The following is a 15,825-nucleotide window of genomic DNA, read 5'->3' as shown; positions in this document are numbered from 1 at the left end:
GTACCAGTTTAGCTAGGATTAGCTTATTAGCTAAGCTCCCTCAGGGCAGAAGTTGAGCTTTGTACGGTCTCGGCAGGTTTCGGGAGACGTGTTTGTCAGCTGATAGCTAACAACACCGTTTTCTTCAGTTCATTTGAAAACGATGACCATTTGTGCAAAGTCTGTTGTTCATGCGTGCTGCTTCTTCTCTTGACTAAACTCACCGTCTCTGAACTTGTCCGTTTTTTTTTTTTTGGCGGTTTTAAGTTGCTGCTCTGTTAACCGGGCTTTCTTCTAATTGGTTTATGAGCTGATTTTTTACGCTGTAATGTTATTAAAAATTAAACTAGCAAAGTAAAAGAATTAAAAATGAACTCAAGTAAAAGTTACAGGGGCCCACTGAGATCACAACAACATTTAAGAAGCTAACAAAAGGTAAGAACACAACATTATTACATTTTACTCCAAAAAGTACAATTATAGTGAAAAATGTACACAAGTACAGTAACAAGAGTCAATGTAATTTGTTTCTTTTTACCTCTGCCATGGAGAAGAGTCTGACTGCAGAGTCGCAGATTTACACCTGCAGTTCTACTCCAGCGGTTTCAGGCCAGGGGAACGCACACACAGTAGGACAGTGCGATTGTGCCATGTAAACGAAGTCCTTATAGGAAAGTTGAGGGTTATGAGCGTCTTGTTCATTTTTCAACCAGTGGCCCGTGTCCTTGTTTATAACGGCTCTGATGTAAACAGCGACTATTTGTGCTGGTTGTATGTGTCGCCATGCATATTTCCATTCAGGAAGGGATATCATTACCAATATATGAATCAACCATTGCTAACCGGTTAAACTATAAGCCATCGTTCGTGTAATATTTAGCCGGCGAATCTCTGTATGCATTCAAACCAAAGTTCTTTTAGCCTAAAGCTTCAAATATAACGTTAGACCAGCACAAATTTATCATGCATTTATTGGAAATCCACATAAAACGACTGAAATGTTGATTAGCCTCAAACTCTCTAAGAAAAACCAAAACAAGTGTCGACGCATGCACTGAATGCCACTGGCTTGAACCTGCTGGAGTGAAACTGTGGCTTTGCGGCTCTGCAGACAGATATTATTGTGGGTGCTGCCATGTAGTATCTCAGCGCCTTCTTTTAAACCAGACAGATATTATTGTGGGTGCTGCCATGTAGCATCTCAGCGCCTTCTTTTAAACCATAGAGAGCCTCAATGTGGCCAAACACAGACAACATATACAGAGAAAACACAGAACAGCAGCAACAAACACACAAAAGAAATATTGAGTCCAGGGGTAGAAAGAGTTTAATACAGTATGTAAACATTGTTGTAAATCATGCCGTTCACTCCTCAGTTTATACAGTCCATATATGAAAAGTAAACTGCAAAAATAGCCCACTTTGAATTCATCATGGTTGTGATGTCATGTATCATTGCAGGCTTCCAAAAGATCTGAATGTCTGAGGTTTATATTTTCTGACGTCCCTGAGCATTTCAGGCCTTAACAGCTGGTTCTGTTCATTTCAGCCTGGATGGCTTTTTGAAAGGGGCAACTAATCAGAACATTTCAGCAGATACAAAAATAAGGAGGGGTTGGAAAATGGTAACATAAAAAAACGAAATGTGTACCCCAAAAAAGTACAGTACTGCCACATATAAAGGCTTTTCAAGTCAGAATCACCACTGATTGGTTAAAATGGGTTTCAGTGGCAATTCATAATTTCAGGGCAGCTTAAGATCAGCTTAATTTGTGTCTCAGAAACGGACCCACAGTACCCACTACTCTGTAGATCCAGCAGCGTCACCTCACGCAGACTGTCCTGTCCAGGAGTCTGTGAGGAGTATGTGAGTCCAACAAGCAGACTTATCAGTCTTAAAATAACCTGCGAACCGCATAAACTTGTGCAAAGGCAACAGTTAGGATGAGTAGTAGATTAACGCTGGACCAGAAGGACACGCGCCACAGGTTATCCTCCAGCAGGTAACGATCTCGCGCCTCAAACGCCCGCAGCACTGCCTGCGTCTGACCACTGCGCTCTAGGTTCCTGTGAACAGCCTCCATGACCTCCTGCAGGACAGACAGAGAGTGAAAGAGAAAGTACTGTACTGAGCAAAAGTGTAAATTCAAGGGGAAAATTTTTGCAAATTTCTGCAATAAGATGTAAACAAATTCATTCAGTGTGGTTTCGTGTGAAACACATCGTTCTAGAAAGTCAGAATTGTTCACAGTGGTGGTGATAAGAACCAGAAATCTGAAGCATTTAATGCTTCTAAAAGCTACACCACAGAAAGTCACTATATGAGATGGTTATGAATTCACTGGCTGAGACTTTGTTTTACGATAGATTTGAGATAAGATTTCGGCTTAAAATATATTTTTAACCCCTTTAACCCTGAGAACCTCTATGAGTCCACACTTAGTTCACGGTACCTACTGAATCTGAATTACTGAATGAGTCTATTATTCCTTTTTAATTCATATTCATCTTGATTACCATATTTTACGATTAATCAAAATTCTTAGGTATAATATTTACATATATATATATATATATATATATATATATATATATATATATATATATGTGTATAAAGAAAACATATATTTTCAGATTTACCATCAACATTTGATATAAAAGAATAGATGTGTGCAGTGAATAAAATGGCTATATTTGTGTTGGAGATATTTGGCTCCTATCAACATCTCTGTAAAGGAATCTAAGTCGTTTCTCATCATTTCACATCAAACCGCTCTCAGCTTTGATTACATCTCAACCGCTGACTTATTTCGAAATTTTGAAAAATCAGTAAATGTTCCTTTACGTAATTTTGAACAAACTTGCTTATGTGGTTTCTGACACTGTATGACACACTGTCTATGAAAACAGAGAAAAGGAAAGACAAAATACAGACTTCATAGTGCTACTACTGTTTTTAGCTATTTAATAGGATTTTGTCTGTTTTGATAGATAACAGTGTCAGAAACCACATAAGCAAGTTTATATGAAGCACTAATGAATGCCAGCAACAGCATTTATCATCGGGACAATGACATCATAGCATTTTATTAAATTATAAAAAGCATTTTCACCATACATGATGTACCTTGATGTCATCCAGCTTGTACCCCAGTGTGTCTTCAGGCTCCGCTAAATTTTCCCAGTCATCAGCCCCCTCCTGTGAGTCCACAATCACCTCCATAAACACCATCTTCTCCACCAACGTACTGAAGCTGTTATCAAAGCAGATCCTGTAGTCGCCCTCCTCCGTGGGGTCCACCCTGAGACACAGTAATCAATAGAGCAAGAGAGCAGAGGACAGTTACAGAGAGTATGCCAAAGATGGTGAAGATAAGTGGAGACCAACTGTTTAGAAGGAATGACTCTGGGGACCTTTGGATTGACTAGTAGGGGTGTCAAACACATTGATCATGGTGCATCTATTCAGGTTGCAATTCAGCTAAATCAGTTTTGGAGCATTAGAATCAATATGTGATTCTACTTGTTCATTCAGTCAAGCGATTGATCATGTGTACTTCTGTTGGTATTAAACCTGCAACCACCCAGGTCTTTTGCCGAGAAGATTGGTGAGCCCTGCTTTAGGGTCACTTTGTTGGATCATTAGAGCTACGGGTGGGCAATATGGCAAAATTTCACATCGCAATACATTTTCACGATACACATTACGATTTTACATTTTCCAGAGTTTTACACACTGTGCTGCACTTAATCTACTCATACAAAATAATCATGCTGTCTTTGTAATAATACATTCAGTTGGTCAGTGGTCTTTAAGCACTGACAATAACCACAATATGCTCTGAAAAGGGTATTGTAACATATTACGATAACATTAAAGTATTGTCATGTTGTTCACTGCTAATCAGTGGTGGACGAAGTATGCAAATCATGTACTTGAGTTAAAGTAGATACCCAAGGTAAAATATTACTCCAGTAAAAGCAGAAGTCCTCCCTTTGGACCTCCACTTGAGTGAAAGAACAAAAGTATTTGCCTTCAAATGTACTTAAGTATCAAAAGTAAAAGTACTAAAAGATTAAAGATTGACTCTGATGTCCTATTACCATTTTTGTAACAAGACTCTGCTTCATTAACTCATTTTAGGTAAGAATACTCCAGTGTCACTCTTGGTAAACCAATCTTTTTAATAGAATGTCATTAATTAGTCTGACACTGATCTCTATTAAAATGATCATAAGCACAAAACACTGAAGGCAAACAATTTCCATTGTGTCTGAAATAACCTTTTGCAAACAAGCAAAGTTTCGGTTTAAGTTTTATTTGCAATTTAGTTACAAGTTTAAGTTTAACAAAAACTTGCTTTAAACAGGTTCACACATGAGTTTTCCTCTACTATATTCCATCTGCAGGTCTCTGTTCATAAACATAAACCAGCAAAAACAAATTTACTATAAAATGAAATAGTGTTTGTATAAATTCAGAAAAAGACAGATGCCAGTCACAACTGCATACGTGTACATATTTCTATATTGTGGTCTATTTACACAAAGTTAGGTTAGTTCATCATTTATGTTGAATAGACTCTCCCAAAATTTCACGCTGCGGCTTGACGTTGAACTGTGTGCTTGCCCTGGGTCAGTTTGTCCGACAGGTCAAAACAAGCTCAAAACAAAGTGCGCGCTGTGCCCTGATTGGCGTGTTTGCTTCACGCTTCTTTCGTTTTGACATGTTACGTTTTTATACACACATAAGCCAAAAGGAACGACAGATTTTGCATAAATTAGTGGAGTAAAAAATAAGATATTTGACTTTTAAATGGAGTTGTCACGCATCCTCCGAGTGCCTCGTTGGATTCGGACTCGATCTCCCAGAATCCTCTGGGAGATCACATGACTTCCAAACAGCCGACAAACAACGATAATCCAGAGCCGTATAGTATAAAGTATAAAGGCTTTATGTATCCAGATAATCGTATAGCCGTATATCTCTCTATAGGGCTCTGCGATAATCCATCTCCGGGAGGTCACCTGACTCATCACATGACTGTGCGCTCCTATCCGCGCTCTCGCTCTCCCGAATACTAACGAGTGTCACCTGTGTTATTGACCATATGACGAAACTAGTTTAGTATATAAGCCCGGGCTTTAGATTAGGGCAGTTGCGAGGTTTTGCATCCGTTTCTGTGATCTACTGAGCGGTTATTCCTGTGTCTGTATGTCGTGCATGACCTTTGCCTTTGTTCTTTGCCTTTGCCTTTTTGCCCAGCCCTTCGGATTGTTTGCCTGATTTTGGATTTTGGACTGTGACCCTCTGCCTGTGTTTTTGCCTTTCCCTTTTTGGATAGTTTGCCTCTCGTGTTATGTTTGTGATTTTGTCTCTCATCTGTTTTCTGGAATTGACCCATGCATGCTTTATGACCACGACCTTGGACTGTGAATATCCCAGTAAAGCCTCCTTTGTATTTTATCTCTGCAAGCGTCTGAATCTGTTCGGCACGTTACAGGAGTGAAAGTAAAAAGTCGTCCAAAATGGAAAAACTTCAGTAAAGTACAGATACACGAAAAACTACTTAAGTACAGTAATGAATTACATTTACTTAGTTACTGTCCACCACTGCCGCTATTTAGAGCCTGTCACTAAGTAGAAACTTTCTGAATGAGGTAAACATCTGGCTGTACCAAAGACCCCTGAGAAAACACATGTAAACACAAAAGTCTTTCCATGTAATATTTTTTTTCTTCTTTTGTATTCTGTGCTGTACAGCATGATTATTACTCGACCCTCCTCACACGCGTTTGTGGACAAATGTTCAATGACGTGCTCATGATAAATAAGGTCTATGACTTAAACTGTACAAACCAATTCCAAAAAAATTGTAAACATAGGCTTATTCTGAAACTGATGCCTGCAACACGTTCCAAATCGTTGGGACAGGGACAATTAAAGATTAGAAGCATTGTGAAATGTCCAAAAACATCTTAAACAGGTGATGCAATCATGCTTGGACATAAAAGAAGCATCCAGGAAAGGCAGAGTCCTTTATGAGCAAGGATGGTCATGGCCACTTTGTAGAAAATGCATCAGAAAAAAAGCGAACAGTTTAAAAATAATGTTCCTCAGCCAGGGATTGCAAGGATTTTAGGTATTTTACCCTCTACAGTATATAATGTCATCATAACTTTCGACCCCTCATACAGCACTGCTTTAAAATGGCCAAAATTTTATTACACACTTCTATAACCTGGGAATAGCTCAACCAGTTTGCACTGAAGTCTCTTTAGTTACTGAATAATAGGACTTAGATTCTAACAAGCCTGATATTTTAAGAGGTTAAAGGCACAATGAAGTGAAACATAAAATATTATGTTTTCGTACCGTTTTCAGGTCCAATTAAATCCAGTGGCTAATTATCCTCTCTTTGTAATCAAACATGCAGTTGGGAAGTGTCTTCTAGGTACTGACAAAATCCACAATGTGCTCAAAGAAGCACACAGTAACATACTATGATGTAATGTATCATAATAGCAATAAATATCATCATATTGCCTAAGGCAACACATTTTTATTATCAATTTGGCTCATTAAACAGGAAAAATTGGCACTGGCCAATTTGACGGTAAAGAAATTGGAATCGACTAAATTCATAATAAGTGTATCCCTACACCGTCAGAAAAAATGGTTCTGTACAGGTAAATTTTTATTCATGAAGGTACAAACGAGGTAAATGTTCCCTCCAAGGTACAACAGTAGTCTGTCCACCTCAGTCACAGTTCAGTACAGAGTGTCCTTTTTATTTTGACTGTTTTTCCTGTTCCTGTAAAGTTACCTTTCCAGACAGATGAGGCTTTGTTACAACAGCAATGTTCTAAATACGTAATATAAGCGACACTGGCAAGAGCGGGAATCAGCCATGCAAATGATATGCAAATGACTCCTCCTGTCCTGGTGTCCTGTTAGCTGATGGTGTAACATTCTATAATAAACATATAATAAATACACACAATAATAAACGTTCGTGTTAGTGTGTCAAGGTGTGGATCAATGCTGCACTAATTCACACTCACATATGGAAGCCGTCTGATTTCCTGAACTCAGAGACCAGCCTTTGGCCATGGGGGGAGATTAGTGTGAAGCCTACGTCCAGCCCAGAGCCTGCAAGAACCTGTAAAGAGAAATGCAGAAATGGAACAGGTGAGTCCACCTGGGTTCATTAGCTCCAACAGGTCAAATACATATGGAAAAACACAGACGGAGTACTAGTGGCTCATAAGGTACATTCACAGGATCAATGCCATATTAGTCTATCTAACAAGAACTCGAAGACATACGCATTTCTGTCCCTCTTTTTTGCATAAGCAAATTCTACCTGCTCTCGACAACTGTCTCTGCAGGCTTGTGCTGCCTTCTACTCCTGAAGAGTCCGCAGCACTACACAGTTTTGTGATCCTACAGTTTAAGATGAGGCTTGTGCATCAGCTGATACATTGAAAAGGTTATGGTGAGCATGTGAAAGTGAACATTTCTGCATTAACTACATCAATAAGATGTAGGTAGAGTCATTCAGAGTTGTTTGATGTAAAAAAACATTGTTACCGAGTCAGAACTGCTGATAGGAACCAGACGGCTGAAGATTTAAATCCCTCTAAAACTTTATCACAGAAAGTTATTACCTGAAATGGATACAAGTACACTGTTTGATGCCTTAGACATTGTTTTATGATAGTTTTGAGACAGGCTTTTGGCCTGAAACAGAATTTTTTAAATAATTTCAGGGGGAGAGATACATTTACAGTGTTACAGCAAAATAGTCCCTAAATAAAACTTATTTTTTTCCAAATTTACCACTATTTTAGCATGATTAACATTCCATATAAACACACAAAAGACATGTGTAGGTTCACTGACGACTTCGGACAGTCAATAAAATGGCTTTATTTACATTATAGACATCGTGACCCCTGGTTCCAATCACCACTGTAAAGAAATCAGAGCCTGTAAGTTTCTCTACAATTAGCCACTTCACATCAAACCGCTCTGAATAACTTTGCTTACATCTGAACCACTGAATTATGCAGAAATTTAGAAAAAAACCAGTAGAATTCTCTTTTAAAGCAAAGAAACGCTAAACCACTTTACTGCTAGAACTGGCCGTGGTTTGAACTAAAGCCCAGTTGTCATTATGGAGAGTGAATAATGCAGGCATAGAGTCCACTGACTGGCTTTGATCATCTCACTGACTGGACTGGAGCTCTTGACGTGGTCAGCAGCTGCACAGCTATATTCCACATAGAGCCCAGAAACATAGACCATTATTTCAGAATCAAAATGAATAAAACACATACAAGTCAGTGCAATGTAGTAGGATACAACTATTAGCAGCAAGGGCTGCATGATGTGGACAAAAATACCACATTGCAACTGCAATATGTAATTGTTATAAAGGGACAGTTCAAAAACTTGCATTTAATATGTTATTTGTTGTGTTATGTAATTTTCTGCAGAGCAGCACTCTGTCCATCAGCCTCATCACTTTGACAGAATTCATGATTTTGTATTCTTTTTGTGTTTATATCCATCAATATTCTCTCTCACTACAATACCCAGCATGCATTATGTAAATACATTCAACTACCGGGAATCCCCTAATGAAAATGCACTGATGTAAAGGTTAGTAAATACAGATGAGATATTCAGCTTATTAGCAGTAACGTCAGCTATCTGGCTTCCTTCCGCATTAGCCTACAGCCCTCCCTCATGTATTCGCCCCAAAGCACTTGTAATCCTTCCCACCTTCAAGATACATCATCAGAAAGGGGTTTTCTAGGCTTTATACTGGAAAAACTAACTCTAGAGACTCTTTTGGCACAGCTGTAGGATGAGTGTAGGCCTGTTTACAGTTGAAGAAATGGTTAAATTTTTTCATTTTGGCTGGAATGCACCATTAAAACCACACTGGTATGAGATGGCCTGCATTATTTTGACCAAACATACGTACATTTTTTGGATTATGTCACTACCTTCCTCAAAACACCCACACAAACGCTCATCTGGAACATCTGAGATTACTCAGGATGCTCACAAGAAGCGACTACTTACAGCACTCATTTGCATATTGCAGTCTTTGAGATAACGATGACTAAACAATATCGTTGCTGTCAGAACAAAACCTTGCAACTGCTTTTTTGTCGTTTATCATTTTCTGACATAATTTGAAAACGCACTGATCACTGATCAGCTGCTCTTTACATTATGTAAAAAAATTCATGACAAAAGCACAAAGACAAAATCTCTTTACATGAACTTACATTGCAAGTTAAGACTATTTTTTTTCCATCTCCTCGGTTAGGGTTAAAAGGAAATGACACACAGTGGCTCCAGACATTTGAAGTATTCAGACATTTGTGCCATACTTAAAATGTAAAAGTTCATTGGGTTGGGAAACAAAATGTTCAATCAAGTGCGTTTGTATTTTAAACAGGCCATTCCAATACTGTCACTTTCTTTTTGACAAAGAATTCTTTCAAAAGGTGCCCTCTTTAAAAAGATGGTTTTTCAAGTGTTCTTTACTAAAGAAAATGGTTCTATATAGAACCATGAACACTCAAAAAACCTTTATATGAATCAAGGGTTCCTTAGATTGTTAAAAAATGTTTTGAAAAGGGTTCTACATAGCACCAAAAAAGTGTTCTTCTGTTGTGTTTTATGTTCAAAAAGGACACATACAACACATTCTCCATCAATCTGAAGAACCATTTCATCCATTTCATCTATTGTTACAACTCTTATCACAACAATAGCAGAACCCTTTTTGGTGCCATATAGAACCCTTTGTTGAGATAGAACCATATACAGCACATTCTTCACTGTCTTTACTTGTGTGGCTGATGAGTTTCACCAACTCTACACACTTAAAAAAGGTTCTTCAGTAAAGGTAATGGTTCTTCTTAGGACCGTGAGTTCTATATACAAACATTTACATGCTTAAACGGTTCTTTGCATGGTGAAATCATTCTTCAGATTGAAGGAGAATGTGTTGTGTATGGTTCCACAAAGGACCTGGTTCTATATAGCACCAAAAAAGTTTGTTCTATTGTTTTCTAGTTTCAAAAGGGACACATACAACACATTCTCCATCAATCTGAAGAACCATTTCACCATATAAAAGAACCACTTAAGCATGAAATGGCTCTATATAGAACTTATGGTTCTAAATAGAACCATTCTCTTTACTAAAGAACCCTTTAAGAACCATCTTTTTAAGTGTATATGTAAGAAAAACAGCCCCAGACTTTCTCTGCTTTAGTAGCCTCAGTGTGATCTACAGTTCTTCTCCAGGGTTCCTCCACACAGATGGAGTCTACCATCAATCTGATGTTGTGCTAAAAGTCTCTCTGAAATAAATGTCATTTTGTTAAGCATTTAATAAAGCAACCCAAAGAAAGTCAATAAAGTTTACCAATGCTTAAATGGTTAAAGTGGCCAAATACTTTTTGGTGCCACTGTATTGAATTACACATCCTGGAATGATCAAGATCTTCAATTCTGACCTCAAATGAGCAGCTCTACCATCTCTCCCCATTTGAATGATCGTTGGAGGTGCTGATAGTGATGCCAATTGTGTTTGCTGACACACTGAGAATGTAAGGCGTAGGTCAGGAGGAGCCTGATTAAAACGAACAGCAACAGCAGATTCTCGACAGAGTAATCTGTGATCAGAGATGTGGCATACAGTCGTCCTCCTACTACAGCTCTCTTAATGTCATCTGATTCAGCGAAAATCTGATGACTACCCCACACTGAGGCAGAAAAAACAATGCAAATGATTAAGACAAAGAAAAGCTTAACGTTTGCTCACAAAACCACAGAGCTGCAATTCGAATATTTCCAGAAACTTTCTCCTCAGAGCATGACTGACTCATTATCAACTCTGCTCTCATTCATTTCTACTGCGGGTTCTTTTGTTCCAGTTGAAACTCCGATATGTGAAAAGTTGGAACGCTGTGCAAAATGTAAATAAAAACTAAATTCAATGATGTGCAAATCATTTAAACCCTATATTTCATTGAAAATGGTACAAAGACAACAAATTAAATGTTGAAACTGAGAAATTTTATTGTTTTTTGAAAAATATATGCCCATTTTGAATTTGATGCCAACAACACGTTCCAAAAAAGTTGGGACAGGGGCATGTTTACCTCTGTGTTTCATCACCTCTTCTTTTGACAACACTTTGTAAGTGTTTGGGAACTGAGGAGATAAACTCCTATAGTTTTGAAAGTGAAATGTTTTCCCATTTTTGCTTAACATAGGATTTCAGCTGCTCAACAGTTCAGGGTCTCCTTTGTCATATTTTTCATTTCATAATGTGCCAAATGTTTTCAGTGGTAACAGGTCTGGATTGCAGGCAGGCCAATTTAGCACCCGGACTCTTTTAACATGGAGCTATGCTGTTGTAATACGTGCAGAATGTGGTTTGACATTGTCTTGCTGAAATAAGTAAGGCCTTCATTGAAAAAGTCTGGATGACAGCATATGTTGCCAAATCATGTTTATTGATGGTGCCTTCATAGATATGCACGTCACCCATGCCATGTGCACTAATGCACCCCTATACCATCATGAATACTGGCTTTTGAACTGTGCACTGATATCAAGCTGAGTGGTCTTTAGCCCAGAGGACACAGTGTCCATGATTTCCAAAAAGAAATTCAAATTTTGATTTGTCGGACCACAGAGAAGGTGGCAGCATTTCTGGATCTTGTTTATATATATGCTTTCTTCTTTGCATTTTAGAGTTTGAATTAGCATTTGTGGATGCAGCGCCAAACTTTTTTCATGTTTTTCAGAAATGTTTCTGAGCCCCTGCAGTGATTTTCTCTACAGAATCTTGTCTGTTTTTTATGAAGTGCTGCCCAAAGATCATGGCCAGCAAATACTGGTTTTTGGCCTTGTCTCTTGCATACAGAGATTTCTCCAGATTCTCTGAATCTTTTAATGATTTTATGTACTGTTTATGATGAAAAGCAAATGTTCTTTGCTATTTTACGTTGAGAAATGTTATTCTTGAATTGTTGCACTATTTGCTCACAGTCTTTCACAGAGTGGTGAACCCGTCCCATCTTTATTTCTGAAAGACTCAGCCTCTCTGGGATGCTCATTTTATACCCAATCATGTTATTGACCTGTTGCCAACTAACCACCAGGTGTTTTTTTTAGCATTACACAACTTTACCACCCTTTTGTTGCCCCGTCCCAACTTTTTTGGAACGTGTTGCTGGCATCAAATTCAAAATGGGCATATATTTATCAAAAAACAATACAATGTCTCAGTTTCACCATTTGATACATTGTCTTTGAAGCAATTTCAATGAAATATAGTGTTTAAATGATTTGCACATCATTGTATTTTTTTTAAATTTACATTTTTCACAGCATTCCAACTCTTTTGGAAGTGGGATTGTATATGACATTAGCATATTCACTTTTATCCAACTTTTACTAGTCACATATGGACATATATGTGACAGATATGCCAACTTATTTGCAAGTGCCTGTTTTCAAATATGGGACATATATGGTAACACTTTATTTGGAGTGGTCTTTTGTAGATGATTGATAAACAATAATAACAAATTATCAGTAACACATCAACAGCATATCAGTGAAGTAGCAGTAGTGAAGCATCTGAATACACTGAAGTAAATATCTTGTAGATGTTCTGTTGCTACATTACTTACATTAAGTAGATGTATTGTTAATATGTTACTTCCATTACGTAAAACCTAACCTTACCCAACCTTACCCAACACCTAACCCTACCCCTGGCCCTAATCCCAACCCTAACCTTAACTTCAACCCAAAACCTAATCCTAACCCTCATACGTTTTTAACATTTTACTGAGAGTCTGTTGAGTGTATGTTTCATCTAAAAAAGGACCACTATATATATATATGATAGAAACATTATTGATATATGGAGGGCATATCACTCATATAACACTGCTGTTGGAACAAACCCTCATATCTTTATTTTTGTCTTTTTTTTTTAGTTTTTGACATAATTTAAAAATGCCTGTTGGTCTTTACATTGTATGTGAATTTCACGACGAATGGACCAAAAGAAACGACCCAAAATGACTTGGAAAAAAAGTCTGGTTCCACTGACTTACATTAAAAGTATGTTTTTTTCCTTCTCCTGTAAAATGTTAACATTTTGGAGATACCAGGTTTTGTTCCGACAGCAGCGATATTCTCTTCTTTGCTTCTTCCACTTCCAAATGAAGTGAAAATTAGTATAACAGCATAACTAAACTCTAAAACATGCATAATTAAGCTATGCAATCAAATCATTTAATCATGATGAACCTAATGAAACTTTTGTTCCCTGACACATTTAAATAATTTAATATTTAAAAGCAAACAGTTAACACAGTACCAATTATAACTGTGCTGGTACTGGTATAATGGTACTCAACCATATATCAGACATATATGTATGATCCATATATTATACATATATGTCCAATATTTGATACTTACATCTGCGTGCAGAACATGTATGTATGTGTATCTTATATGCCTGACCCTTTCTAATGTATCTGCTTATGGCCATATATCAGATTTCCGTATGTGATACTCCAAAACAGCTTTCAACATCAGCTCTGTGGGAAAACAAGGTTCATCTCGTGTCAACATTAACCTGGTATTCCACCTCCATGCTGCTGTTCTTCGTAACAGGCTGGAAGAAGCACTCAGCTCGGCCAGCAGGTAGAACGAAAGTGAATTCAGTGTTCAGGTTCTTCTCAAAGGCAATGGTAAAATCCACAGAGAGCAGCAGAAGCAAAACCACGCAGAGGCTGAAGGAGAGCCACGTCAAACTGAGCTCCATCGTGACGAATCCTCTAAATCAGCTGTTTCTTCCCGACATTTTCCTCTGACTGAATGACAGAACCTGCCTGTTGTTGCAGAAACTCTTGATGACGAAGTGGTGAAGTCGTTTGGAGCCGTGCACAATGAAACGGCAGAACAGCGACCCCTGTCGGTACACTGAAAACTCTGTTTTACTGCAGATTAAAAAAAACACACTGTGAAAAAAGATTCAATGTTTTAACTTAAATAAGTCAGAAACCTGGTTGTCTTAACATTTTGAGTTCATTGAACTTCTAATAGTAAGTTAACAGAACAATAATCTGTTTTACATTCTATTAACTTATTAACTGAAGTTCAATGAACTTCAAATTTTGAAGGCAACCAGGTCACTTAGTTAAAACACTGAACCAGATGCTACACATCTCTGTCAGCTAATAACAATAAATAAAACATAAAACAACTGCAGCGTTCTTCAAAATTCAGTATTTTGAGTTTAATACAGTGGAGTAACTAGGATCTTATGGGTATATATGGGCACTTCTATGAGTGCAAAAATTACTAAAAAAAAATTATACCCTGATGAATGAAAAATGTACCTGCACAGAACCTTTATTTCTAACAGTGTATGGTGTAATGTCTGTGTTCATTGTGTACTCTGTAATGTCCCTAAAAATATTCATTTAAAAATAAAAAAAAACTTTAACTGGCCTGAGCAGAAGCTACAAATGTAAGGTTCCACATGATTTAACAGATTGTTCTGTTTCTGTTTGTGTAAAAGCAGTGGTAAAATTGCTATGCTAGGAAGCAGAAATTGGACCACTAGAGACTTTAGGTTGGTGGTGGTTAATTAATGTTACACAACAGTGTATGTGATTTAAGATCAATTAAATCCAGGAGAGATTGAGGGCAGAAGGGCAGGGCAGGAGGTTTATATATATATAATATGGCAAGCCAAACAGGAAATATTTCATGAACATTGATATATACACAATGAACTTTGATATATATGGAATAAACACTGATATATATTGAATGAACATTGATATATACATGGAATAAACACTGATATATATATATTGAATGAACATTGAGATAAAAAAATGAATAATATAATTCATAAAATGTTTTGTTCAGACAGAGAGGGACTTTTGGGGTTGTGTGTGTTGTAGCCTTGGCCCTCCCCCACCTGCTAAACTGTTTTCGTTGTTATTTAATGTTGTTTTGTTGTTGTTCTTCAGTTACAGCGTGTGTATGTGTTTACTGTGTTATTTTGTGTCCAGCTCAGAGTTAGTGAGAGTGTGTTTGTGTTTGGTGACCATCAGAAGAAAGAGTAGGGCTAGGAGTGACCTACCTCAATTTTCAGCTGCTTTTCAAGCGGCATTGTTTTCCCTTGCTCTCAATAAAAGAGCATTTTTCAAACAGAAATTATGGCCTCATCTGACTCTTCTTCTGCACCATTTCAAATTATGTACATGTTGAAGATCCACCCGTCTGTAGCTTCACATCATATATCAGCCACTCTCAGGTCACTCTGTCCACAGGATCACTGTGTATAGATACTGGTCACTTTATCAGAATTCCCTTCTTTTAATCTCCACCTGGAGTTTGTTAATGTCCATTTAGTGATGCACAGTTTTTGTTGGCCATCCTCAACCCTTCAACAGCGACTTTAATTCAATATATATCTATGTTCATTCCATATATATCAAAGTTCATTGTATATATATATCAAGGTTCATTCCATATTTCCTGTTCGGCTTGCCATAAACACACACACACACACACACACACACACACACACACACACACACACACACATATATATATATATATATATATATATATGTGTGTGTGTGTGTGTGTGTGTGTGTATATGTATATATGTAATGGATGTGGCTGTGCTCTAGTTCATCTTTTGCACAACTTGACAGATCAGATAAAGGCCAGAAAATCTCTTAGTATTCCCAAACCTGGAG

The 15,825-nt window shown here is 37.5% G+C and overlaps 1 protein-coding gene across 2 annotated transcripts; it reads right to left on the bottom strand.

Moving 5' to 3' along the window:
- Positions 1-1,283: 1,283 nt before the first annotated feature.
- Positions 1,284-13,970, bottom strand: tmed1a (transmembrane p24 trafficking protein 1a). 2 transcript variants are annotated; one of them, XM_036567398.1, is made up of 4 exons: positions 13,680-13,970; positions 7,045-7,142; positions 3,098-3,281; positions 1,284-2,069 (listed from the first exon to the last, which is right to left on the bottom strand). In XM_036567398.1, the coding sequence occupies exons 1-4, from the start codon at positions 13,866-13,868 to the stop codon at positions 1,875-1,877; spliced, it is 666 nt and encodes a 221-aa protein (XP_036423291.1). In that variant the 5' UTR covers positions 13,869-13,970; the 3' UTR covers positions 1,284-1,874. The 2 variants fall into 2 exon arrangements, with proteins under 2 accessions (XP_036423291.1, XP_036423292.1); XM_036567399.1 differs by having other exon boundaries at positions 3,107-3,281.
- Positions 13,971-15,825: the final 1,855 nt, after the last annotated feature.

Source organism: Colossoma macropomum, unplaced genomic scaffold (genome assembly GCF_904425465.1).
Source record: "Colossoma macropomum unplaced genomic scaffold, Colossoma_macropomum, whole genome shotgun sequence".
Taxonomy (NCBI): domain Eukaryota; kingdom Metazoa; phylum Chordata; class Actinopteri; order Characiformes; family Serrasalmidae; genus Colossoma; species Colossoma macropomum.
The sequence above is the reverse complement of the archived record's forward strand: the minus strand, read 5'-3'. Positions and strand labels throughout refer to the sequence as shown.

What these genes read in the sequence shown, in the direction of transcription:
- tmed1a (XM_036567398.1), bottom strand. Translation starts at nt 13,868, where the DNA reads ATGGAGCTCAGTTTGACGTGGCTCTCCTTCAGCCTCTGCGTGGTTTTG. An exon ending in GCATGGAGGTGGAATACCAG is followed by an intron (nt 7,143 to 13,679) that starts GTTAATGTTGAC and finishes TTCTCTTTACAG; the next exon opens with GTTCTTGCAGGCTCTGGGCT. An exon ending in AAATCAGACGGCTTCCATAT is followed by an intron (nt 3,282 to 7,044) that starts GTGAGTGTGAAT and finishes ACTGTGTCTCAG; the next exon opens with GGTGGACCCCACGGAGGAGG.